Below are 24,984 nucleotides of genomic sequence, written 5' to 3'. Positions count from 1 at the left end.
CGGGAGAAAACCCTAAAGTGAATGAAATTTGTGGCAATATCTGGCTTCCTTTTCTGCACTTTAAATATCCTGCCCTTGGTTTTTATGAGACTCTCCTACTGGCAGGATACAGCAGAAAATAATTTTATAGTAATTAATTTGGGGGAATTTAAGTTATCAGATCCATATAAATAAGTACCAACTAATCAGGGGATTACAAGAGATTTAGAGGGCTTTAAATTATTGTTTGGGTCCCCGATGATGTTATGTTAGGGTCCCATGAAACCCTAAGAAAAAAAAATATAGTTTAGAAAAATGTACCTAATAATTGCAATCCTTTGAAGTCTGTAAGTTTGCTTCTTTCCCTCTATTTGACACTGACAACACTCCCAAGGATGTACCATGGAACAAAATTTCCTTCAAGGAAAATACACTTTTAGGCCTAAACAGATTGACAGTGCCCCTTCTTTCATATTTCTACATTTCATTATGTGCACCCATTTGCTGGCCTTCAGATTTATACTTTTTGGGAAAAAGAAATGGTGCAATATTGTTGCCGTGGGGATTTGAGTATGTTACCTTTTTAAACAGTTACCTGTGTTCATGTAGTTTCATTAACAGTTATTATACTGCACCTGAAATTTTAAAACCCATGTGGATTCTAATTTAAGTCAATAGCAAACCTCTCATTGGGGGCGATTATGATTGGGCCCTAAGAGGCTACTTCGGAGAACTTGGCCCTAAATAACAATATAATTTAACTCCTTTGCTTTTCCTCTCCTTATCTATATTTATAGTAAGAGTCCAGGATTGTCACCTGTCTGCATGTCACTCTGAAGCCCATAATCTCTGCTGAGTCATGTAAAGTGATGGAAACAGATACGAGCCTGGTTGAGAGCTCTTTCTGTTTTAAATATCACCAGGTTCAAGCATCACTGAGATTCTTGGTCTTTTACTGTGAAATTTATCAGCCATTTGGGCCTTTTTTTTTTTTTTTTTTTTACACAAGAGTTTACTAGTTACACATGGGTGACAGCACAGGGTTTCAGCTACTAATATACAACAATAAAGTATCTGAAGAACATGTGATCAGGATGGTTTGCTTGCATTTTTTGGTCCAGCCATGTGCATGGGATCATTTTGCAGAAGTAGTGACTCTAAGAAATTCTTTCGTATGCTATATTATCGATCAAACATTCAATACATTTTCCCTATGCAGTTGTTAGTGATGAACTCTAAAAAATTCCAGCAAACGTATTTAGTAGCACTTTGCTTGGAAAGTGATGCTCCCTTCCTAATCTTGCCCAGGATTCCTTATGCAGGATTTCATTCTAAAATGCATCCTCTTATGGAGTTCTTTGACTGTAGAGCACTTGCTGATGGTTTATGGTTTATAGCTGGCTAGTCACATGGTGCTAGCTCTCTTCCCTTGTTTCACTTGCTAAATGGTTTTAAAAGACAGACATGGATTTTAGGTAATAATATTTTTCCATGTGAGCACTTGGTATAGTTACTGCAGAGATGTTATGCCGTCATAAGTGGGAGAGGTATTCACCAGACAATCCTTCTACATAGATGTAGTCCCTACTTTCTTTTGAGAACCTCTGTTTTGCACCATTAAAAATTCCAGATAATTGGTTGTCTTTTAAAAAGGTAGGATATCATTCATAATTTTCCCCAAAGCCAGGTACAAACCCCTGATATTGCTATATTTTGAATTCTTCCCCAAAACACACTATTCTGCACCCATGCAAGAAGTTCCCAGTGGAAGGCTTCTCATGTATCTCTTTTAGGGTATGTCCACAAAACATCTAGGAGGGTGCTTCCTAGTGTGGGTACACAGACATGCACTATCTCCACTCAAGCTAATGTGCTAAAAATAGGAGTGTGGCCATGGCAGCACACGTGGTGGCTCAGGCTAGCTGCCTGAGTACAAGTCTGCCAGACTTGTATGTTATTGGGTAGCTAGCCAGTGCTTCTATGACCCACTGCTACATTTAGTGCGCTATCTTGAGCAGGGCTAACCTGTGTCTGTCTATTCATGCTGAAAAGCACACTACCAGCTGCTGTGCAGACATATGCTTAATATACGTTAAAATTTGGTGTGTAGAGGTGATATTGTTCCTACCACTTTCCCCCCAGTCCATCTCTGCTTCTAAAACAATTCCAGTGTGACTGAACTACTAGTCATTTAATTATTTCCAAATGAAAAATGTTCTCACTCTTCGCAAAAAAAGTCATCTCCTTCTCTGCAGTTACAGGGAAATGGAAAATAGCACAACTTGATTGCCTTTGGGCCAGATTTTGATACCCTCACTCCTAGGTAGTACCTTAATCTGGAAACAGTCCCACAGAAATCAATGGCCCTATTCCTGGAAAAAGTGCTACTGAAGGTGAGTTTCTCCTTCCCTAGGGCTCATCAAACAGTTCATCCTCTTTTATACAATGGTTATGCAATGCTTTCTTAACCAACAGTTTAGGGCCAATGCTTCAAAAGTCCATTGGCCTCCCTTCTCTGGGTAAGGAGAAACTTCTGTCTGTGACACAGTAGGATTGGGGGAAGATGGGTTGTTGTCAAAAGGGAACTAGGTTGCACTCTTTAGTTTTGTATTATTGTTATTAGTTTGCAGTCTGTCAACAACAAAAGGCGTATAGATGGCCTGTTCTTCTAACAAGGGCCCCTGTGTGCTTGTGTGTGAGGAATAAAGGCAGTAGGGCATCTGGGCAGCTGGGACATTGCAAAGTAGCTTAGAACCCCTCTTAAATCATGCCCTCTTCCACTTCAGATGTGCCTTTTAATTTCTTGCCAGTCTCTCTGCATTAGGGATTTGGCCATCACAACCTCTGTTTTCAGTAATTTCTCAGGTCTCTCATCTACTGGCTTGTATTACTTGACACTGTAATGCATCTAGGGTTACAGTATGTATAAAAGTAAAATGTAAAGTATTAGATAAAAGCAAAAAAAAAAAAAATCTCCAGGGCTCCTTGAATGTAATAAGAAACAAAACCACAAAATAAAGTGTAATTGTTGCTTTGCACGTACTGCTACAAAATATCTCCAAGCCTGAAATGCTCCAATGTTTTTGTTAATCTTACTTATTTTTTTATTTCTGCTAGTCTGTTGTATGGGGGAAATAATGCCCCATAAAGTGGGGAAGAATTTCTATATGACAAAGGCTTTTCCATGCTAAAGCATGACAACTAACAAAGAATGGCTACTACAAAACTGTTTCACCAAAAAAGATTTCAGTTATCAATATTCCCCTAAAATCCAGGAGAGTTCTCTTGTCCCCATGTCCTGTTTTACACGTTAAACCTTTAAAAGTATTTTTTTAAACTTTATCTCATCTGATTGAAAACAGCATGTTTAGCAAAATAAAACAGAGAAGATGACAGTTTTAAATTTTAAAAAGTCAGGAAAGGAGGAGGGTGGAGAGGATGGATTTGGGGCTGTTTCTGCTTTACTTGGTTTAACAGCATTTAGGGTTGTTTTTTTTTAAAGCTAGGAAAGAAAAAGGATGTGGGGGGAGAAATGGCATTCTTATCTCTGGTAAAAGGTGTAATCAACTGTTTTACAGAAGGTAGTTTTTCTTTTAAGGTAACTTCTGTGTGAGTTGTATAAAGTTTGTGAATCTAAAGCTTTCTTTACAGGTTACAAGTAATGCGTTTTTAAAGCCGTTTTCCTTTAGGCAAAACTTTAAACGCCAACCAGCACTATTTTTTTAAAGAGCGGTGAATTCCTACATCTACACAAACTCGTGTTACATACAGCGTTTATCTTTTCGTTCGTTCGTTTAAAGAGATTCATTTTTTAAACAGGCCAATGGTCAACAGCCACACCTCTCGGGAGATTAGATTAATTCAGAAAAATGCAATTCTAGGGTGTGTCTAAAGAATTGCTTCCAATTGGTCCAGCCAAGACGCACGGCTTGTCCAAGGCTTACTATCCTGGAATTATTGGCATTTGACAGGTGGCAACCACAGAGGTAAAGTGCTTTTCTTTTCTCTCTGCCACTCAGTCACTGACACGGGCTTTCTTCCTTTCCCGTTGTTTTAAAACTTTCTCTGCAGCCTCTCTCACTTCATTTTCTCTCTCTTTCTGTAACAGGCTGAAAGGATCTTGCTTTTCTTGGCTGTTGTACAGCCTCTCTCACTTTGTGTCTTTTTACCCTTATTTTCTCTAAAAATACATGTTCTATTACCACTATTTAATGATTTTATTTCAAAAAATGCTTAAAACATATTCTTTCTAAAAGGCCCGTTAACATATTAATGTCATAACACTTTTTCTCTCTTTACTAAACTTTATTTAAAAGGGCCCTAAATATGTAAAAAGCCTATTTTCTTCAGAAGAATCTTTTTTTCTTCTAACCTTAAAACTCTTTAAATAGTTCTCAATGTGAGGAAAAAATACACATATGAGCAGTACTCACCATGAAAAAATAAATTAAAAAATTCAAAACGGCCACCATTCCAGAAGTGTACACATCCAAAAATGACACTGGAGGGCAAGACATAAAGCAAAAAGGGGGCATGGAAACCTGTCAAACATGTCAAAATTAATATAATGAGTAAAGGTATAGAGCCCTTTACTACTTTTGCTTAATCCTGAGAAGTGAAAAATTTAGAACTACAGAGGTGACTCCTGCTCCTTTGTTCCATTTGCAATCTGAAATCACACCACTATTCCCTCAGCTCTTCCCCCTACTTTAAGAAATGCTGTTGAGCTGTTTAAGATCAGTCTTAAACACCCATCTTAAAATTGTTATAGTCTGGTGGGGAATGGCCTCTGCTTTCTAAATATCTGTTAAAACAAATATCTCTTCACCTTAATCTGACATGTGCATAGCATGGCACTCTGTACCAGATCACCTGATGCTTGGAAGGAAATTACTCATTGTCCATGCCCATGAACTGGTAATGTTGTTTGACAAACTGCCTCAGTTTGCTTTCTTTCCAAGAGATAGGGACAGGTCATAGCCATGATATTGTTCCCTCATGCACAGCTACACACATTGCTCCAGGAAAAGCTAATGAATAGAACAGCTACTGTTTTGGTATGATAATAAATAATAATAATATTTTGCCCTTCTGATATTCTGAATTCTGAAGTCTAGAATTCTTTGTACTTTATCTGAAAATTGCCAGGTATTTTTACAAGCATTAATTTAGCCTCCCAACAGTCTTATAAAGTAGGTATTATAAAATAGTTACATTACATACAGTTATGAAATAGAGAACACTTTCAAAACAAGAAGAAATTACATCAAATCACCTTTTGAGTTATTGCCTAATTGTTCGCCATACTCTTCTTCTGTCATATAATAATGCAGTTCTCCTACCTGCTTACTTGTGTATGTGAAAGTAGAATGAATTAAGAATGAATTATATTGAAATTATAATTCATTAAAGAAATGCTACTTGAAGGGTTTGTTGAAATATAGTTGTCAGGAAGAGAAACATTAAGGTGTGTGAGACAATGGGTCCTCAAACTAATTAACTTAGAGCTCCTACTGAGCTAGGAGATTGGTAAACGTTAGTATGCAAATAAGATATGTATGTATATTTGTCAGTTTCTGCTTCCTTTTGTCTCTTATGTTAAATTGGCTTTGGCTTAGCTGTATAAATAAGTTATCTTTAGCCTCAGAGAGGGGCTCACATCTGGGTGCATTGGCAAAGCGCTTTGCTAATAAACAGAGTGGTCTGACAAATTATGTTAGTCCTGAATCTGACTTTGACATGTGACAAATCTATGTTGTTACTGCTTTTAACTCCTGTTAGCCATGCAGAGGCCACACAAATACAGGTAATCGAGAATGAGAGGCATTCTATTCATTCTGGTTGTTACCTGTACAAACCAAACTGCCATAACTCTTTGCCCAAATTCCCATAATCCTGTGTACATGAACCAAAAGTGCTCTATATCTATTATTCTAAATGCCCTGAATTTAGGTTGAACTTTAGTGTGTTACCAAATGGTGGTTTGTGTATAGTCCTTTACTCTGATCCATTGTCCCTTAGGACTTGTGTCCTGATGTCCAGAAGATGACCATTTGTGATTGATTAGGGAGACTTATTACTGCAGCTGTCTTCTGCGATTTATGACGGATAGTGTTATTAAAGCTGTCTTCTGCTACTGATGAGATGATGATCTATTGAGAGATATTTTTTTTAGCTAATCAGGAGTTACATGTAAGCTGAGATACCATGAAAAGAATCCCATGGATAAAAAAGTTAGGGAAATGCCATTTCTTTGTCTCAAGCATAATATATAAGGAGGTGAATTTCTGAAAGTTAGTTGAAAATGAATCAAGCGACAGGACCACTTTCCCAAATTGGTCTGGTAATATATGTCTTTTTCTGTATTTTGTATTGTTCTGATTAATCTTTGACTAATAATCTTTGATTAATAAATACTGATTGAGCCTTCTCAGCTGACCTCTTAATAACCAAGCCTAACCATTATATTGTATTTTGCTTCATTAAGTTCCACATGTGCTAATATAGTGAAAGCTACAAGGATAGAACAGGTGCCAACAAGGACATAATTTGATGACAATGGGTTGCACAGATGCCATTTCAGAATCTTTATTAGTGGCAATGATGCATGGAAGAGAGAATCCAGCTTCATTCTCAGAGCCCAGGCTCAGATTACAGGCCTGACAGTTGGTCAACAAAACTTTTGCAGTTGTTGATCAAATGTGCTCACTTTACAAATTAGTCAGGGTCAATAATCACAGAACACGTGATTTTTACACAGTCATTTTTCAGAGCAGAAGCACACTTTAAGTATGGGAACGTCTTTCTGTCACCTTGACTGAACTGCCAAGTGTCTCCAAATATAGCCATTACACATTACCTCATTTAATTAATATCTAGGCAATGCAGCTTGGAAAGCCACTAGAAAGTAGAGAGCTGAGACCATTCCTCCTCCACACTTATTGTGCAATAGAGAGGGTGGGAAAGTCTATATGGTCTCCCTTGTGAACTCCTGCTACTAATTAATGGACCCTCTGCTGCAGTCTGGTGCTGGCTCTCCACTGATAGTTTAGAATGTAGCGTAGCTAGTTTCTTAAGATGGAATCCACAAAGCTACAAGGTGCCTAAACCCAGAGGGAGGCACATAAAATCTGTTTTCAGGCACTTAAGTCCCCTACTGTGATCCATAAAACTCCTGCTGAATGTTGTAGGCGCCTAAATTCAGTCAGATGTTTTTCAAAGTAAAAATTCCAGAGCTACCTAAGTTTGTGCCTCTAGGCACATATGCTGCACCCTCCCTCTAGGTGTCTGGATGCCCCTCTCCCACCTAAGCCACAGAGTGATTCATGAACCAGGGAAAAACAGGCATTTGGCCACCTAATTTGCCCGATCTGATAGGCACCCTCTAAGGGCACCTACCATCTCAGGCCCCACTCAAAAGCCAATTCGGCAGTGGTACACCTTATAACTTTTATCCCAAAGATTAGAGTACTCACCTAGGATGTGGGATACCCAGATTCAAGACCTTCCTCTCTCCCAGAGGGGGAGACAGGATTGGACCTAGTATCTGTTACTTCTCTGGAAAGTGTGCGAACCACTGACCTATGGGATAGTCTGATGTAGGGCTCCCTCACTCTCTCCTTTTGAAGCTATTCCCCTGTGGATAAAGCAGGAATTGTTGGAGCAGGGGGACTATACCCTGGTCTCCTGCCCCCAGAGGGATGTCCTAACCACTGGGCTATAGCATCATTTTCTCCTAAAGCACTCCTTTTCTCTCTCTGGCCCTGGCAGGACATTTCAATATTATTGTAATCAGTTCACTTCACGCCAAGCAGATATAGGGCCTGATCCAGATCCCTTTAAAGTCAATGGAAAGACTCCTCTTGACTTCAATGGGAGTTGAATTGGGGTCTTAAATTCTTTATCATATATTCATATAGAATGCCCTTGACTAGCTCTCTGTCTCTCATCATGTAATTGTAGCCCTGATCTCCCAAACCACAACCTAATTGATGATTGGAATGGAAAATGTGATACTTGAGAATCTCTCTTCCTCCTTGTTAACAGACACTAGGTAGATCATCACCATACGATGGACAGACTCTTTAAATAGTTAAAATGGGGTATCAAGGTCAGAATTTGGATTTACGGACTAGTCAAATTCGTGCAATGCACTGACTTGCAAGGGCTCAGAACTTGTATCCTAAGTCTGACCCAGTGGTCCCAGTACTGTTAGGGACTGGGATAATTGAGGAGACAGTACAATTGGTTTCAAGAGAAAGAGATCATCTAATATCACGCTGATGCATCTCTCAAGTTTCCTTGTCTGACATAATGAAGATTCCATTTATGTGGATGCTTAATGAGGTAGTTTTGAAGGTGACTGGATTTTAGCCCTGTGATGAAGTGGGACTGTTCTTAATGTTTTCTCTGAATATTGTGGGGGTGCCTCAGTTTCCCCTATTCAGTTCGTAAGTATCTAGGTGGTGGGATAAGGGTGTATTATCATTGCAGAGCCCTAGAGGGCAGGTGTGTGCAGGGGTCTGGACACAGAGAATGGCCAACACCCTGTTTCCTGGCAACTGATGGCCTGGCCCTTCCCCACTGCCAGGTGAGAGCTAAAGGGTTGGAGAACAAAGGAATCAGGTGACCTCCTAGCTAGGGAAAGGGACAAAGCCCAGAGGAGGAGGGGTGGGAGAGAGTTTCAGTTTCAGGCTGGGTGGTCTAACGCAGGGAACCCCAAGGCTGGGGTCGAAACTCCCTGCCCACCAGAAGGACTTGACTGAAGGGGGTTGGTTGTGCCCATAAGCTCTGTTTTAGACTGTGTTGCTATTGTCCAATAAACCTTCCATTTTACTGACTGGCTGAGAGTCACGGTGAATCCCAGGAAGAGGGGTGCAGGGCCCAGACTCCCCCACACTTCATGACATGCCCTATAGGCTGAAACCGACCCCTGTGCAGAGGTGCTAGCACAAGATCAATGCACCACATCATTCTCATTCCAGCACTCAACAATAAGGGTCAAGGAGTATATAACCTTTGTTTCAGGTTCTCACATTCTTATATTAGAACTTTATTTGCAACAGACTGAATTGTGGAAATGAGACAACAAAAAAAGCTGAGCAATCTGACTGGTTTTTATTCTACACAGCTGCAAAACCCAACAGGGGCACCATAAGAATATGGCCCACTGTAACAGTCGCTTACAGGCTGATGCAAGGCAAAGTAGGAATTTCCTCCCCAGCTTACACTGACCATGAAGTAACAGTCAACATTTCATTCGCTAACCTGACTCCTCACATTTGTTCTAACATGATACAATTTTGCTGTGAGGATAAGCATTTCACTAAAGGCCAGATCTTTTAGTCCTCATAATCATGGTTAGTTCCTACTATATGAATTATCTTTTTGAAGAATGTTTCCTTTGTGGTTTACTCAGGAAGGAAAGAATAAATAAAGCATCTCTTGGGGCAGACCTGGGCCAAGTGTCTCACCTGCCATTAGCACAGAGCATTTGAAAGTAAATTACTCCTAGGGGAATTCTGCACCACTGTGCATGCACAGAATTTATGTCCCCTGCAGATTTCTTTGCTTCCCCACAGAAAAATGACTTTCTGAAAGGGAAACCACAAGAGTGGTCATGCAACCCTCCCCAGCAGTATGTTTCAGGGGCCCAGGGCAGACAGCAGAGAGGTAAATAACCGTGAGGCAGGAGGCAGAACTGGGGAAGACCCAGCTGACTCCTATCCTGCACTGGGCTCAGCTGCTAGTCTTGGCTGGATAGGGAAGGATGGAACTTCCTCTTCCCTTACACAGCATCCGGGGCTGGGTCATACCCACTCCCAGATTTCTCCCCCAGCTGAAGGAAGCTCTGCAAACCCTCCCCTCCCCCCGCTTCCTGCACGCATCACTCCTCAGCTGCGGGGGTGAGATCCCTGTAGAGGGAGCTGCTCCCCCATCCTCCCAACCACTGTGCATCCAGACCCCCTCATACCCACACCCTCCTGCCAAGCTTCACACCACCACACTCAGAAACTCCCCTCCCCCAATGAGCCCCACTCCCCCTGCACCTGGACAACCCCGACAAGTCATTCACACCCCTACCCCACCAAGCCCCAACCAGCTGCATCTGGACCCTCCACTGAGCCCCACCACACCCATACCCCCCGCCAAGCTCTATTCCCCCCACACCCAGACATCCCACTACTGAGCCCCAACCACCTTCACCTGGTCCCCCCTGCAGAGTCCAATTATTGTTGCACCCAGAACCCCCCCAACAAGCCCCTGTGCATCCAGATCCCCCCAACACCCTCATCCCCCACTGAGCTACCTGCACCCAGTTTGCCCCACACAGAACCCTCTCAACCCACACCTGGATCCCCCCACACTAAGCACCTCCACACTTAGGTGCTACCTTGCTGAGCCTGCCTGCCCACACCTGGTGCACTTGGCACAGAGGGGCATAGCCCTGGAGCGTTTCTGGGGCAGGCTCGGTCCTTGAGCTGTGTCAGAGTTGGGGCAGCCTCACTGCTGAGTCCGTGTCCGGGGGGGGAGCTGTACAGTGATCTTCCACCTCTGTGCAGCCAGTGGCCTGTGCTCCCCAATGCCACGCTGGAGCCTCCACCTTTATTTGACAAATGAAATTTGCAGAATTATGCAGAATTTTAAAATACTATGTGCAGAATGTTTATATTTTTCACACAGAATGCCCTCAGAAGTAGTAACTGCAATGATGTCTTGCAAAACACAGCAGCACCAAAGCAGTATCCACCAACTTTCACAAACTCAGCTCTTCCTCCTCCTCCTCAAGCTTCTAGAGTCATTTCACAAGCCATGAAGTCAGATGCCAGGCTACTGAAATAAGTTATGAAGTTGCTATTAAGGCTGACATTTACTTGGGACAAACGTGATCTATCTAGCTACTTATATGGCTACCATCACTCTAGCTTCTCAGTGCTTCCCCAATTAGAAATTTCTCTTCTTTCCCCAGTCTCTAGGAAAAAGAGCTTGATTAGTTCATTGTGGTTTTTGGTTTATGTTGCTTCCTAAGCTACCAGGCACTGGCAGTGCCTTGTTTTACCCTGGGGGGATGCTACTGAGCTCTCAAAGAATAGCGATGAAAGGCTTCAGAGGGAATCCCAGGAACTCATCTTTGGCTGAAAGGATAGAGAAGGGGAGTTGAGAGAATACCAGGTAAGATTTCTTATGGTTACACAGTCCTGACGATCAAAATCGCAGAGCTAGTGATATTCTCCTCCTTCTACCCCGAAGAGCAGAGGGCATTTTACAAGGAAAAATATTGAAACACATCATAAACACTTATCTGTATACCAGTTTGTTTGCCTCCTTAGTCTAATACTTATACATTGTCCAATTCACATTCTTCTGCTGCCCCATCATGGTGTTATCTGAGCACCTGGCATGTATTCTCCTCTTGCTATATACATGTAGTACCCACTAATGATAAGGATTAGAGCTCCTTATTTATTCACTGATTTACTTCAGTGTGACTTCATGGCAGACGAGAGATCTACTTCCTGGTGAGGTAACTAATTTTTTCAGTTACTGGAGGTATGCCTCAGTGTGAAACCATGAGCTTGCCATCTCTTTGATAAGAATCCTGGACAAGACAGGTGGTCAGTAATACAGGGAATTCACTAGGAGATGTAGCCCTGGCTCTTGTTCAGATGCAGAGTGGGAAAAATAAACAGAGGTTTATGCATCTGCTGGACAGTTATTCTGAAGGAATAAAACCTCTCTGCTTACCAACCCTTCCTCCCCAGGGCATTGATAAAGCCAATAAATATGCACATTTGTGGCATAAATAAAGCTTCTTTTCATTGTAACTGACAAACACTGTTGGCAAGAGCTAAAACATATGTACTGCTTTTCTCCATAACTGTATTTGCTCTTCTGACAGATTAATTTTCTTTACTCTGTATTAATTAAATGTTTCACCTTCTATCACTCATGAGCATTTTGATGAATGGATTGGAAGGCTGTCCAGTTTCACTACAGCATCTGTCATCCACTCAAATGCTATTATATAATTTTCTACAGTAAGTCCCATAAAAACAATAGATCTGCCTTAATTTCCTACAGTAACAATATAGTAAGGAAGTTTATTTTCTTTTTCTTTTCTGAGCCACTGGTGGAAGGACCTAGATTCCTCCAAAGCACTGTGATAAAATGCAATTGTATTTTGTTTGATGACTGATAGGAACTGATAAAATTCACAATTCCCTGATGACATAATTCAGTGTTTGCAGAGTTTAATAGTAAATTGTAGGAGAGAAGGGAATAGCATGTGTTTATGAGAATTTTGAAAGAGAGAGACTCAGTGAAGCAGAGAGATAAGGGAAGGCTACTCCAGAGGGCAAGAGCTTCAAAGAAGAAGGCTTTTGTAAAAGAAGTGGCTGCAAGCACATTCATTAATATCCACCTCTCTGTCCCTTTACACACAGAGGGGAAGATACCCTAGAAGAATTTGCAGCAGCCTGCTCCATGGTATACATCAGGGGTTGGCAACCTTTCCGAAGTGGTGTGCAGAGTCTTCATTTATTCACTCTAATTTAAGGTTTCGCGTGCCAGTAATACATTTTAACCTTTTTAGAAGGTCTCTTTCTATAAGTCTATAATATATAACTAAACTATTGTTGTATCTAAAGTAAATAAGGTTTTTAAAATATTTAAGATGCTTCATTTAAAATTAAATTAAAATGCAGAGCCCCCTGGACTGGTGGCCAGGACCCGGGCAGTATGAGTGCCACTGAAAATCAGCTTGCGTGCAGCCTTTGGCATGGGTGCCATAGGTTGCCCACCCCTGGTGTACGTCTACACTGCAGTCAGAGGGATGACTACAGTACAAGCAGATGTATTGAGCTAGCTTTGATCTACCTAGCATGATTAACAGCAGCAGCGTAGCGGTAGCAGCACGGGCCGTACAAGCCCATCTGGGACTCTCAGAGTATGACTACACTGCAATGAAAAACCTGCCTGTGCCAGCTGCCTCGGGCTTCCAGGGCTTGGGCTGTGCGGCTGTTTAATTGCAGTGTAGACTTCCGGGCTCAGGCTGAAGTCCAGGCTCTAGGACTCTGTGAGGAGGGAGCATCCCAGAGCTGGGGCTGCAGCCTGAACCGAACATCTACATCACAATTAAAGAGCCCTGCAGCCCAAGCCCAGCAAGTCTAGGTCACCTGGCATGGGCCAGCCGTGGGTGTGTAATTGCAGCATAGACACACCCTGAGCATGTGCTCAGGCAGCTAGCCTGGGCTGCTGTGACTTTACTGCTACTGTTATTAGAGCTAGTTTGATCAACATTAGCTCAGGCATGTCCGCACTGGTTGTTGTCACACCTTGGACTGCAATGTAGACATACCCATAGAGGAAGGCAATTTGGAACTGAATCCTGAAATGAATGGAAGCCAGTAGAGTTGCTCATGAATAGGGTGGTGCTGGTACATTCCATTGTATCAGGACGAAGGCAGCCAGTTGCATTCTGCACATATTAGAATCGGGAGTGAATTAGACTATGTGGAGTCAACACAATACCACAGAGGTGGTGGTATGTACATTTGCAGACAAGAGGAGTATGGGAGAAAAAGGATAGTTTATAGCCATAGATGAAACTAAGGTTACATACAGTGAAAGTTAATGGAGGGTCTGAGCTGAGGAGGAGAAAAAGGGAGAAGGCAGAGGTGTGTTTGATCATGCTTCTCTTGCCCAACCTCTCTTAAAACAACACTATCAAGTTAGGGCCAAATTATCCCCTTCCATGGAAGTGGTGGGGAAATCTCTGAAAGGAAGCTGTTGTACAGGACACCCCTTCGCTCCCTGCCACACGTACATGTTGTCGAGCCAGAGGGATGTGGCCTCTACTGGAAAGCCCAGGAGACCTACCCCCAAAATTACAGTCTCACACTGTATCATCTTTTCTAAGCCCAGCAGAGGCAGGTGGTACAAGAAACACAATGTGCTTTTCTCATCCCTGCCCCAGAGTCCCCTTCTGTGTTGGCAAGGGAGTTCTCTGCACACGGGGATCCCAGTAGGACAATCTAGGCTCCTAATTTTAAAACACGTTTCCTTGTCTGTTTCTAGGGACAGAACATTTCAGAAAGGTAACTGACATTTTATTATTTTAATAAATGGGTTGGGGAAGGTTTTTGTACATTTTTCTCTGCTTAGATGTTCCAAAGCACTGCAGTGTTTGCATTGTAAGTAGTGCAGGAGGGTGTATTTGCTTTACTTTTTAAAGGGGAACTTTCCCTTGACATTTTTAAAGATCAAGGAAACATTTCTCTCGGTCTTCGCTTCTGGGAGAACTTGTTTGTAGAGAACTAACATTGTGGGGCGAATCTGACCTTGTCCCTTTCAATCCCGGGAAAATAAACATAAAAAGCACATCAACCCAGTCTAGGCACAGAAAAAACAGTTCTTGCCCTTACATGACCCCAAACTGGATTCAATATGGCTCACAGACTACAGAGCTTTAAAAGATGATTTGAGACTATTATATGTGAAGAATTACTATCATTCCCAAACCAACACAGCCACTTTTCAACTTACATCAAAAGCAAATTCTTCCAAGGGAAAATAAATACAGAATGAAGTTTGCTACACTATGACTTAAATCCATCAGATATATATAAAAATTTCCCTGTAACTGGAGAAGTTATAAAAATGCAAAATTCAACAGACTGTTGTACTTCTGCGTCTCTTCCACTATTTTATTATCATCACAGGTGTGCATCTCCATTGACGTAGAAACTTATTCAGATGCACAGGACTTTAGGTAAGCAAATAAACAAGATGCAGTTGCCCACTCTTGTCCACTTTCCCTGGTATATGGTGACATCACAGTTGAACAGAACTGTCTGTCTATCATAAAATGACAGAGATTATACTTTGGTTTTTAATTCTCCATTGCATTTAAAGACCATCTCACTTTTGCTATAAAAATTCACAAGTTAAAAACGTATTATTTGAACAGGACTAGGGTTACCATACATCTGGGTTTACTTGGACATAACCTCTTTTTTTGGTCCTCTGATCTCCGTTAGGGCAGCACAGAAGTAAAGGTGGCATGGTGTGGTATTGCCACGCTTACTTCTGTGCTGATGCTGGAGGTGGGTGCAGCCTACGGAGCTGGGCAGCTGAAGAGTGGCAGCTGCTGTACCCCCCTCCTCACTCCCCCCCTGGCAGTATCCTCAATTTAGGAACTTGAAATATAGTAACCCTAAACAGGACACTTGTAAATTTAGAACATTTCAAATTATTTTTAATCACTAGAAGTTGCTCTAGTAGTTAACTTATTAACTCAAGTTTTTGGTCATCATGTTAAATTATGTGAAGGAGTTATCAGCTAGCATAAGGTGGCACACTTCCATTGAGATATGAGTAGTTAGGGCTGGTCCTGTATCATTATACCGGTCTATACACTCTGATTTAGGTGGCACCTATTAAGGACAGCCTTACATTAGTATACTGCCCAATGGAAGCTCTGGGAGGAATGATGCTTCAGAAAGATCCATACCTCATAAGAACAGCCATACTGGGTCAGACAAATGGTCCATCTAGCCCAGTATCCTGTCTTCTGATAGCAGCCAATGCCAGGTGCTTCAGAAGGAATGAACAAACAGATAATCATCAAGTGACCCACTCTTGTCCACTCCCAGCTTCTGGCAGTCAGAGGCTGGGGACACCCAAAGCACACGGTTGCATCCCTGACCATGTCAGCTAATAGCCATTGATGGAGCTATCCTCCATAAACTTATCTAATTCTTTTCTGAATTCCGTTATAATTTTGGCCTTCACAATATCCCCTGGCAACAAATTCCACTTGTCGACTGTGTTGTGTGAAGAAATACTTCCTTTTGTTTGTTTTAAACCTGTTGCCTATTAATTTCATTGGGTGGCCCCTGGGTCTTGTGTTATGTGAATTAGTAAATAACACTTCCTTACTCACTTTCTCCACAACACTCCCGTGATCCTTGGCACACAATGGAAGCATGCCCACTTGTACTGGCTGATAGGGCTATGAACTGTAGAGATTACAGAAATTCCTGCAGAAGTGTGGTTTTAAATGAAATTCTATGTAGCCAATTTACATGAGGGAGACTGGGTCATAGGGTTCAGAACATTCACTTGTCAAACTTCCTGAATCACTTTGCTAAATAAATGTAACACTTAGAGCCATGGGGAAGCCTTAATCAGCAAGGAATTGTTGTTTCCCAACTCATCCGGAGACAGGGACTGTCCTCCCTCCTCTCCCCCAACTAAAAAGTAAAAAAGAGTTAAAACTAAAAAGAAAGCAAAAGCAGAGCCAGCACCAAATCAACAACACATTTTAGAAGCTTCCTTCTTAAGATCTGCCTTGTTGTATCTAACATTCACACAGAACAGAATATCCCTGAAACAAAGTTTTCCCTTTAGGAGTTTTTAAACTATTGAGGGAAGTGCCAATTTTAAACAGAGCTTACCAGTTATTAGCTTAAATTGACCTCCGGGTACTTCCACTGTCTCGCCCATGCTTATAGTCATATCTCGGAGCCCTCTCATTGTTTGGATACTAGGAATCTAGGAATTTGCAATGTCAGAAGGGACCATTGTGATAATCTAGTCTGACCTCCTGTGTAACACAGGCCATAGAACTTCCCCAAAATAATTCCTAGAGCATATCTTTTAAAGAAACATTCAATCTTGATTTAGAACTTGTCAGTGATGGAGCATTCTCCATAACTCTTGGTAAATTATTCCAGTGGTTAATTACCCTCACTGTTGAAAATTTATACCTTATTTCCCATCTGAATTTGTCTAGCTTTAACTTCCAATCATTTTGTTATTGTAATACTCATCTGTTCTTATAAAGAGAAAACCCATGAAGCAGAGATGAGTGTTCCAGAAGGCTCAACATAACATTATCACAGCAGCATTAAAAGATGGTATTAAACTCTTTAGAAGCTTATGCAATTGAAATTTATTTTAACAAATTGATATTTAGAGTCTTTTACTTTCCTGTGCCTTTCAAATTTGTTTTTTTATTTGGATACAAGCAATTAAACTGAAAACCTGAATTCCAGTGGGGTAACAGGCGCTAAGAACCCTTTTATAATTCTCTAGATCTTAGTTGCACTCTTCCTTGAAAGTAAGCAGAGCAATTTACTTCCGTCACTTTCCATATTCAGTCAGTGCAAACTTCAGCATCCTTCCCTCCGAAGCATGTTCTTCACGCCTCACAGTTTTGCATGCACACTGTCTCCACAAAATGGTCAGATGTGCCAAAGCAGAATGTGCAGAGAACAGGGGGAGCAGATCTAACATCCCCCTCATGTGAATGCTTCCAGCTGCTAGGAGACTGATGAATTAATGTTACAGATATATATTAATGCTATGGAGAGAGAATGCCTACGTATTAATAACAACACGAGGAATACATTCGTGCTTTGGTGAGGAGCTTAGAGTGTAAAGAACTATTATCTATAAATGCTAAATATTATATTAAGAAGGCTAATTAGCCAGTAGTCCATTTCAAGGGCCCATGCATCACATCAACTCTTTTCTCTTTTTCCACTTTCTATATTGTGTCCAGATTCCCTTCCCTTCTTTTAAATTTGTATTTCAATCCCTCCACAAGCATGGTGAAGAAGTACGATGTATAATTATACTCCCTCACCCTAAGTAGGAAATTATTTGGTACCACGGTTCCCTTCCCACCCTTCAAGAAGCCAATTTCTATTCAAGAATCAAAGGAAACAGACTCCTCCATAGGCAAGAGGATTTGCGGTTTATCTGCCATAACTAAGCGGCTTGTGGCTGAGGAGGCCATCTAATCAGCTGATAACTAGGGGCAAAGTATCAGAGTGGTAGCCGTGTTAGTCTGTATCAGCAAAAAGAACGAGGAGTACTTGTGGCACCTTAGAGACTAACAAATTTATTTGAGCATAAGCTTTTGTGGGCTAAAGCCCACTCCATCAGATGCATGTAGTAGAAAATACAGTAGGAAGATATATATATACATATAGAGAACATGAAAAAATGGGGGTTGCCATACCAACTGTAACAAGATTAATCAATTAAGGTGGGCTATTATCAGCAGGAGAAAAAAACCCTTTTGTACTGATAATCAGGATGGCCCATTTCAAACAGTTGACAAGAAGGTGTGAGTAACAGTACGGGGAAAATTAGCATGGGGAAATAGTTTTTAGTTTGTGTAATGACTCATCCGCTCCCAGTCTTTATTCAAGCCTAATTTAATGGTGTCCAGTTTGTAAATTAATTCCAGTTCTGCAGTTTCTCGTTGGAGTCTGTTTTTGAAGTTTTTTTGTTGAATAATTGCGACTTTTAGGTCTGTAATTGAGTGTCCAGGGAGGTTGAAGTGTTCTCCAACTGGTTTTTGAATGTTATAATTCTTGACGTCCGATTTGTGTCCATTTATTCTTTTGCATAGAGACTGTACAGTTTGGCCAATGTACATGGCAGAGGGGCATTGCTGGCATATATCACATTGGTAGATGTGCAGGTGAGCGAGCCTCTGATAGTGTGGCTGATGTGATTAGGTCCTCTGATGGTGTACCTTGAATAGATATGTGGACAGAGTTGGCAATGGGCTTTGTTGCAAGAATAGGTTCCTGGGTTAGTGTTCTTGTTGTGTGGTTGCTGGTGAGTACTTGCTTCAGGTTGGGGGGCTGTCTGTAAACAAGGACTGGCCTGTCTCCCACGATCTGTGAGAGTGAGGGATCATCTTTCAGGATAGGTTGCAGATCCTTGATGATGCGCTGGAGAGGTTTTAGTTGGGGGCTGAAGGTGACGGCTAGTGGTGTTCTGTTACTTTCTTTGTTGGGCCTGTCCTGTAGTAGGTGACTTCTGGGTACTGGTCTGGCTCTATCAATCTGTTTCTTCACTTCAGCAGGTGGGTATTGTAGTTGTAAGAATGCTTGATAGAGATCTTGTAGGTGTTTGTCTCTGTCTGAGGGGTTGGAGCAAATGCGGTTGTATCACAGAGCTTGGCTGTAGACGATGGATCGTGTGGTGTGGTCAGGGTGAAAGCTGGAGGCATGTAGGTAGGAATAGCGGTCAGTAGGTTTCCGGTATAGGGTGGTGTTTATGTGACCATCGTTTATTAGCACTGTAGTGTCCAGGAAGTGGATCTCTTGTGTGGACTGGTCCAGGCTGAGGTGGACGATGGGATGGAAATTGTTGAAATCAAAGTGGAATTCCTCAAGGGCTTCTTTTCCATGGGTCCTGATGATCATGATGTCATCAATGTAGCGCAAGTAGAATAGGGGCGTTAGGGGACGAGAGCTGAGGAAGCGTTGTTCTAAGTCAGCCATAAAAATGTTGGCATACTGTGGGGCCATGAGGGTACCCGTAGCAGTTCTGCTGACTTGAAGGTATACATTGTCCGCAAATGTGAAATAGTTGTGGGTGAGGACAAAGTCACAAAGTTCAGCCACCAGGTTTGCCGTGACATTATCGGGCATACTGTTCCTGACAGCTTGTAGTCCATCTTTGAGTTGGTGTAGAGGGCTTCTACATCCATAGTGGCCAGGATGGTGTTTTCTGGAAGATCACCAGTGGATTATAGTTTCCTCAGGAAGTCAGTGGTGCCTTGAAGATAGCTAGGAGTGCTGGTAGCGTGGGGCCTGAGGAGAGTCTACATAGCCAGACAATCCTGCTGTCAGGGTGCCAATGCCTGAGATGCTGGGGCATCCAGGATTTCCAGGTTTATGGATCTTGGGTAGCAGATAGAATACCCCTGGTTGGGGTTCTAGGGGGTGTTTCTGCAGATTTGTTCTTGTGCTTTTTCAGGGAGTTTCTTCAGCAGATGGTATAGTTTCTTTTGGTAACTCTCAGTGGGATCAGAGGGTAATGGCCTGTAGAATGAGGTGTTAGAGAGCTGCCTAGCAGCCTCTTGTTCATATTACGACCTATTCATGATGATGACAGCACCTCCTTTGTCAAGCTTTTTGATTATGATGTCAGAGTTGTTCCTGAGGCTGTGGATGGCATTGTGTTCTGCACGGCTGAGGTTATGGGGCAAGTGATGTTGCTTTTCCACAATTTCAGCCCGTGCCCGTCGGCAGAAGCACTCTATGCAGAAGTCCAGTCTGTTGTTTCGACCTTCAGGAGTCGTCCACGTAGAATCCTTCTTTTTGTAGTGTTGGTAGGAAGGTGTCTGTGGGTTAGTATGCTGTTCAGAGGTGTGTTGGAAATATGCCTTGAGTCGGAGATGTCGAAAGTAGGATTCTAGGTCACCACAGAACTGTATCATGTTCATGGGGGTGGAGGGACAGAAGGAGAGGCCCTGAGATAGGACAGATTCTTCTGCTGGGCTAAGAATATAGCTGGATAGATTAACAATATTGTTGGGTGGGTTAAGGGAACCACTGTTGTGGCCCCTTGTGGTATGTAGTAGTTTAGATAGTTTAGTGTCCTTTTTCCTTTGTAGAGAAGCAAAGTGTGTGTTGTAAATGGCTTGTCTAGTTTTTGTAAAGTCCAGCCACAAGGAAGTTTGTGTGGAAGGTTGTTTTTTTATGAGAGTATCCAGTTTTGAGAGCTCATTCTTAATCTTTCCCTGTTTGCTGTAGAGGATGTTGATTAGGTGGTTCCACAGTTTCTTTGACAGTGTGTGGCACAGTCTGTCAGCATAGTCTGTATGGTACGTAGATTGTAATGGATTTTTTACCTTCAGTCCTTCTGGTATGATGTCCATCGGTAATCTCTCATTTAAACCAGTGTAAACTACCAGAGTTAAATCTAGATTCACACCAGTACACTTGGTCCTAGAAGTCTGAGCTGTATAATTATGAGACTAAATCCACTCAGGTCAGAATTCAGCCAAAGCATTCAAGGCAGCCATTTAATCAGTATCATAGTACTGTCCAGGATATGTAATTACATCATATCTGCCCTTTTGGGTTGCTGGGCACACTCAGCCTTCAGTCTCATGTCTCCGAACATACCTAGGAGATCCATTATGGCACTAGATCAAGAATAATACCACCGTTGTTTCTGTTTTTCCCCTGCTCTGTCCTGTCCTTCAAAAAACAAAAATCCCCCACAAAATAAAACCAAGTATGCCACACAGAGATAACTGTTTGTTGTTTTGAAGGATTTGTTCTTTGCTTCTGCCAAGCGTCTTCAGGCAAACAGTGTCCTGTAAGATGGTGGGGGTGGGGGGAGGAGAAGGAAAAGCTATTTCATATGCTTAAATATTAAAGAAATAATTTAAAATAAAGATGCAAGCAACTGCTTGCTGAACTACATTTCTTCAGGAGCATGGGGCCGAACTAAGAAGTTTAACGGTAGCACAGGGGACCTGGATTCATTCTTCTAGATCTGTGATAACGTGAAGAATTTACATAGTGAAAGGGCAGACAGATGAGGTGCCAGCATTGTCTTGTGACCTGTTTGTTTGTCTGGGGCTGCACTGACGAAGGAGGCAACCAGCAAAATCCATGATGTAGAGATTGCACAGAGATGTTTGTACCTGGATCTGAACTTTCTCATGGTTCAAGCATGTTTGGAAGAGGGTTATTCATCAAGGTCTGTCTCTAGCACAAGCCTTCAGCCCATTAACAATCCATACTAGAGCCAAAAGACCACCTGTGCCACTTAAACAAGCAAATGAGCCAGCACACAAACGACTCCAGCTCTCCCTTTGACAGAATCTTGTTGTACTCTTGGCCTTGTGTGCAAATTGGTTGGAAAGAGGTGCTTTCCCACTCCCCTGAACGCCTGCACAAGGGAAAATTCTGTTTTACCTATGAAATTTCACCATGTCAGACAGTTCACTGTGTGGTGTTCCTTGTCTCCATGGCAACTAGAGGCAGAGTAAATCTTTTTTCTGAGCCTGGGTTTAGGATTGCCCCTCAGGAAGAGCTTTCCATAACAATAGCTTCCAAAACTTGAAAAGAAAAAAAAATACTAGTGACACAAAAGTTTAGAAGTGCTATTCAACTAAATTATCTGCAGCAGGGACTTGACATAAAGTGTAAATGTTTCCTAGAAGAACACTTTCTTCCCCTTCAAACTATTTAAGTGAGAAATATCCAGAAAAAAGCCCTTCACATAATGCAGTCCTCCAAGGGAGGATCAGACTGACATTGAATCACAGAAACGTAGGACTGGAAGGGACTGGATAGGTCATCTAGTCTAGCTCCTGCACTGAAGCAGGACTAAATATTATCTAGACCATACCTGACAGGTGTTTGTCTATCTGCTCTTAAAAACCTCCAGACACAGAAATTCCACAATGTCCCTACATAATTTGTTCCAATGCTTAACTATCCTTATACAGTTAGGAAGTTTTTTTCTAATGTCTAACCTAAATTGCTGCAAATTAAGCCCATTGTCCTCTCCATATCCACTGACGACAATTTATCACCCTCCTCTTCATAACAACCTTTTATGTACTTGAAGACTGTTATGATGTCTCCTCTCAGTTTTCTCTTCTCCAGAACTGGACACAGTACTCTAGCTGAGGCCTTATCAATGCTGAGTAGACTGGAAAATTACTTCGTGTGTCTTGCTCACAACACTCCTGCTAATACATCGCAGAATTATGTTCACTTTTTTTGCAACATGTTAAACTGTTCACTCATATTTATTTTGTGATCCACTATAATCCCCAGATCATTTTCTGCAGTATTCCTTCCTAGACAGTGGAGGGTCCAAGAATGAAAACTCACCGATAAGTCAGAATTTCCCCTCTCTCAGTTCCCTCCATGTCAGATGGGCTTCACAGTGGGATGTAGTTCATCTCTTAGGGCTCTACCAAATTCATGATCCATTTTCGTAAATTTCATGGTCATATTTTAAAAATCTTGAATGTCATGATTTCAGATATTTAAATCTTAAATTTCACGGAGTTGTAACAGAGCATGAATATATATTGAAAAATGGCAAAATATAAACATGTAAAGCCCTTAAGTTAGCGTTCTCAAACTGGAGGTCACGACCCAACAGGGGGTTGAAAGCTATTGTGGGGGGTTCAGGGTATTCCACCCTTACTTCTGTGCTGCCTTCAAACTGGGTAGCTGGAGTGCAGCAGTTGCTGAAAGGGTGCTGAGCTCTGAAGGCAGCGCTGCCACCAGGAGCGGCATAGCCTTCAAAGCTGGGTTTCCGGCCAGCAGCTGCTGCTCTCTCGCCGCCCAGCTCTGAAGGCAGCATAGACGTAAGGGTGGCAATACTGTGACCCCTCTACAATAGACTTGAGGCCCTTTTTTTGGGTCGGGACCTCCAGTTTGAGAAACGCTGTATACTTGTATATACTTTTACCCTATAGTATAAAAAAGTATAGTATAGGGTAAAAGTACACAAAAGACCAGATTTCACAGGGGAGACCAGATTTCACTGTCCGAGATTCTAACTGTATCTAATTTAGATCTAAGAACCAAAACCTGAAGTGTAATGAAAAGGTGACAATCATTGTGGCCTGTTCCCTCACAACCATCTTTAAGCTTAGTGGCTGAGGGGGGGAAAGGCATAAAGGAGGCCTTTTAGACCTTTTTTGAGATAAGGGGACCATAACCTCTGCTTTTGAATGTCTTTTCCTTACACTTTTTTAGTTTTCCAACTGAAGTTGGATGTAGAGAGGTTAAATCAACAGGTTTCCAACCAGGCTTGTGATGAACTCAAAGTCTAGCTGATCTAAAAACCGTAAGCACCCATGAAATTAAACCCTTATTCATGCTTAATGCTGGAAGTTTGGCTGAGGAGTTGAGGTATCCTGCTCAAAGCCCCAGCTTTAGTTATTTCTCCTTCTCTTTAGAGGATCTAGAAGGGAGACTTTCATAAGAGGTTTTAAGACTTTCTGCTGCCCTTTTAAGTGCAGACTGTAACCAATATCATTCACCAGTCCCTGGGCCAAACCCCTGAGAGTGCCAATTGAGAGGTCCTGTGAGGAGAACAGTGTATTTCCAGGTAGATTGAAAGGACAGTCTGCAGACTTGTAACCTGCATTATCTCCCTGAAAATAATAGTAGCTACTTAATGGACCCCTATGGGACCCTTGGAAGGAGAGAGGAAGTAGGCCCACCTCCCAGACAAGGGGTTCTGAATCACTTCACCAACGCTGCCTGCTGCTGGGTGTGGACTGAGTGGAGCCAACTGCGCAGAACGAGGAGTGAGCCAGAACCACTGAGGACAAATGAGACACTGGTATCAAAAAGGTCACAGGAGCCCATACCTTTCACGGCAGTTGAGGCTTTCCACCTGAAACAGTTTGTGGGAAAGGGGGATGTTTTGTGGCCTTCTCAACCACCTCAGCATAGCTCATATATATGTGCTAGGTGGGACAAGGAATTTCTTTTTCCTGGTTACTATGGGAGGGGACCTTGCTTTCCCGCTTCCCCTGAGATTCAGAAGGCTCCAGTGAAACTTTTCTGCTTACTCTGCCAGCTATGCAAATGGCATCCCATGCTTAGGGGAGAGGCAGGGGGCTTTAAGGAAAAGGAAAAAAAATCACTTTACCCTACTTTCATGCCACGGATTCTGGCTCGGGCTCAGTGAAGGGAGTTTCCATGCAGTCTGCTCACCCATCCCATGGGGTGGACCTTAGCCCCTCACTACCTGGAAACAGAATTCCTGGGGCTTGCTGCCTGTCACTTCTCAGAGAGTGCAACATTCACCCTCCTCACTGAGCCAGAAGAATTTTTTGTTTTAAGTTTAGCAGCTTTGAGGAGGAAAACCCCAAAGCCCATGAAAAAACAGACATTTAATTAAAAATCGTTCAAAGATCCTGTGAAATTTCAGCTTCAAAGGAAGCCCTGGACTGGAGTCTGCCATGTAAAACCCCACTGTTTTGTGGCCTCCATGTTCAACATGGAGGAGACGGAGAATTAAATACTAACCTCCCTCAGCTCTGAATAAAGAGAGACAGCTGACATGTCAACACTAATTCTTGAAATGGTTTAATCTAGTCTAAATATTATTTCACGCACTTGTTTATAAGGAGTCTAGACATGACTCACTCACTCTTTGTATTGGGTTATTTTGGCTACTTGCATTACAAAATAAAAGTAATAC

At 42.2% G+C, this 24,984-nt stretch overlaps 1 protein-coding gene across 5 annotated transcripts in view; it reads right to left on the bottom strand.

The window, feature by feature from the left end:
• LRRC20 (leucine rich repeat containing 20) overlaps nt 1–24,984 on the bottom strand; it is a 131,070-nt gene that overhangs the window by 66,306 nt on the left and 39,780 nt on the right. The window contains exon 4 of one of the 5 annotated variants that reach the window (XM_043552365.1): nt 20,588–21,112. The exons of the other annotated variants lie outside the window; for them this stretch is intronic. Within the exon in view, the coding sequence (XP_043408300.1) occupies nt 20,931–21,112 (182 nt within the window). The 3' untranslated portion in view covers nt 20,588–20,930. Of the gene's footprint in view, nt 1–20,587; nt 21,113–24,984 lie in introns of those variants that run through there. 5 annotated transcript variants of the gene reach the window in all.

Source organism: Chelonia mydas, chromosome 7 (genome assembly GCF_015237465.2).
Source record: "Chelonia mydas isolate rCheMyd1 chromosome 7, rCheMyd1.pri.v2, whole genome shotgun sequence".
Taxonomy (NCBI): Eukaryota; Metazoa; Chordata; order Testudines; family Cheloniidae; genus Chelonia; species Chelonia mydas.
Note: the sequence above shows the minus strand (reverse complement) of the source record. Positions and strands in the feature narration are given on the sequence as shown.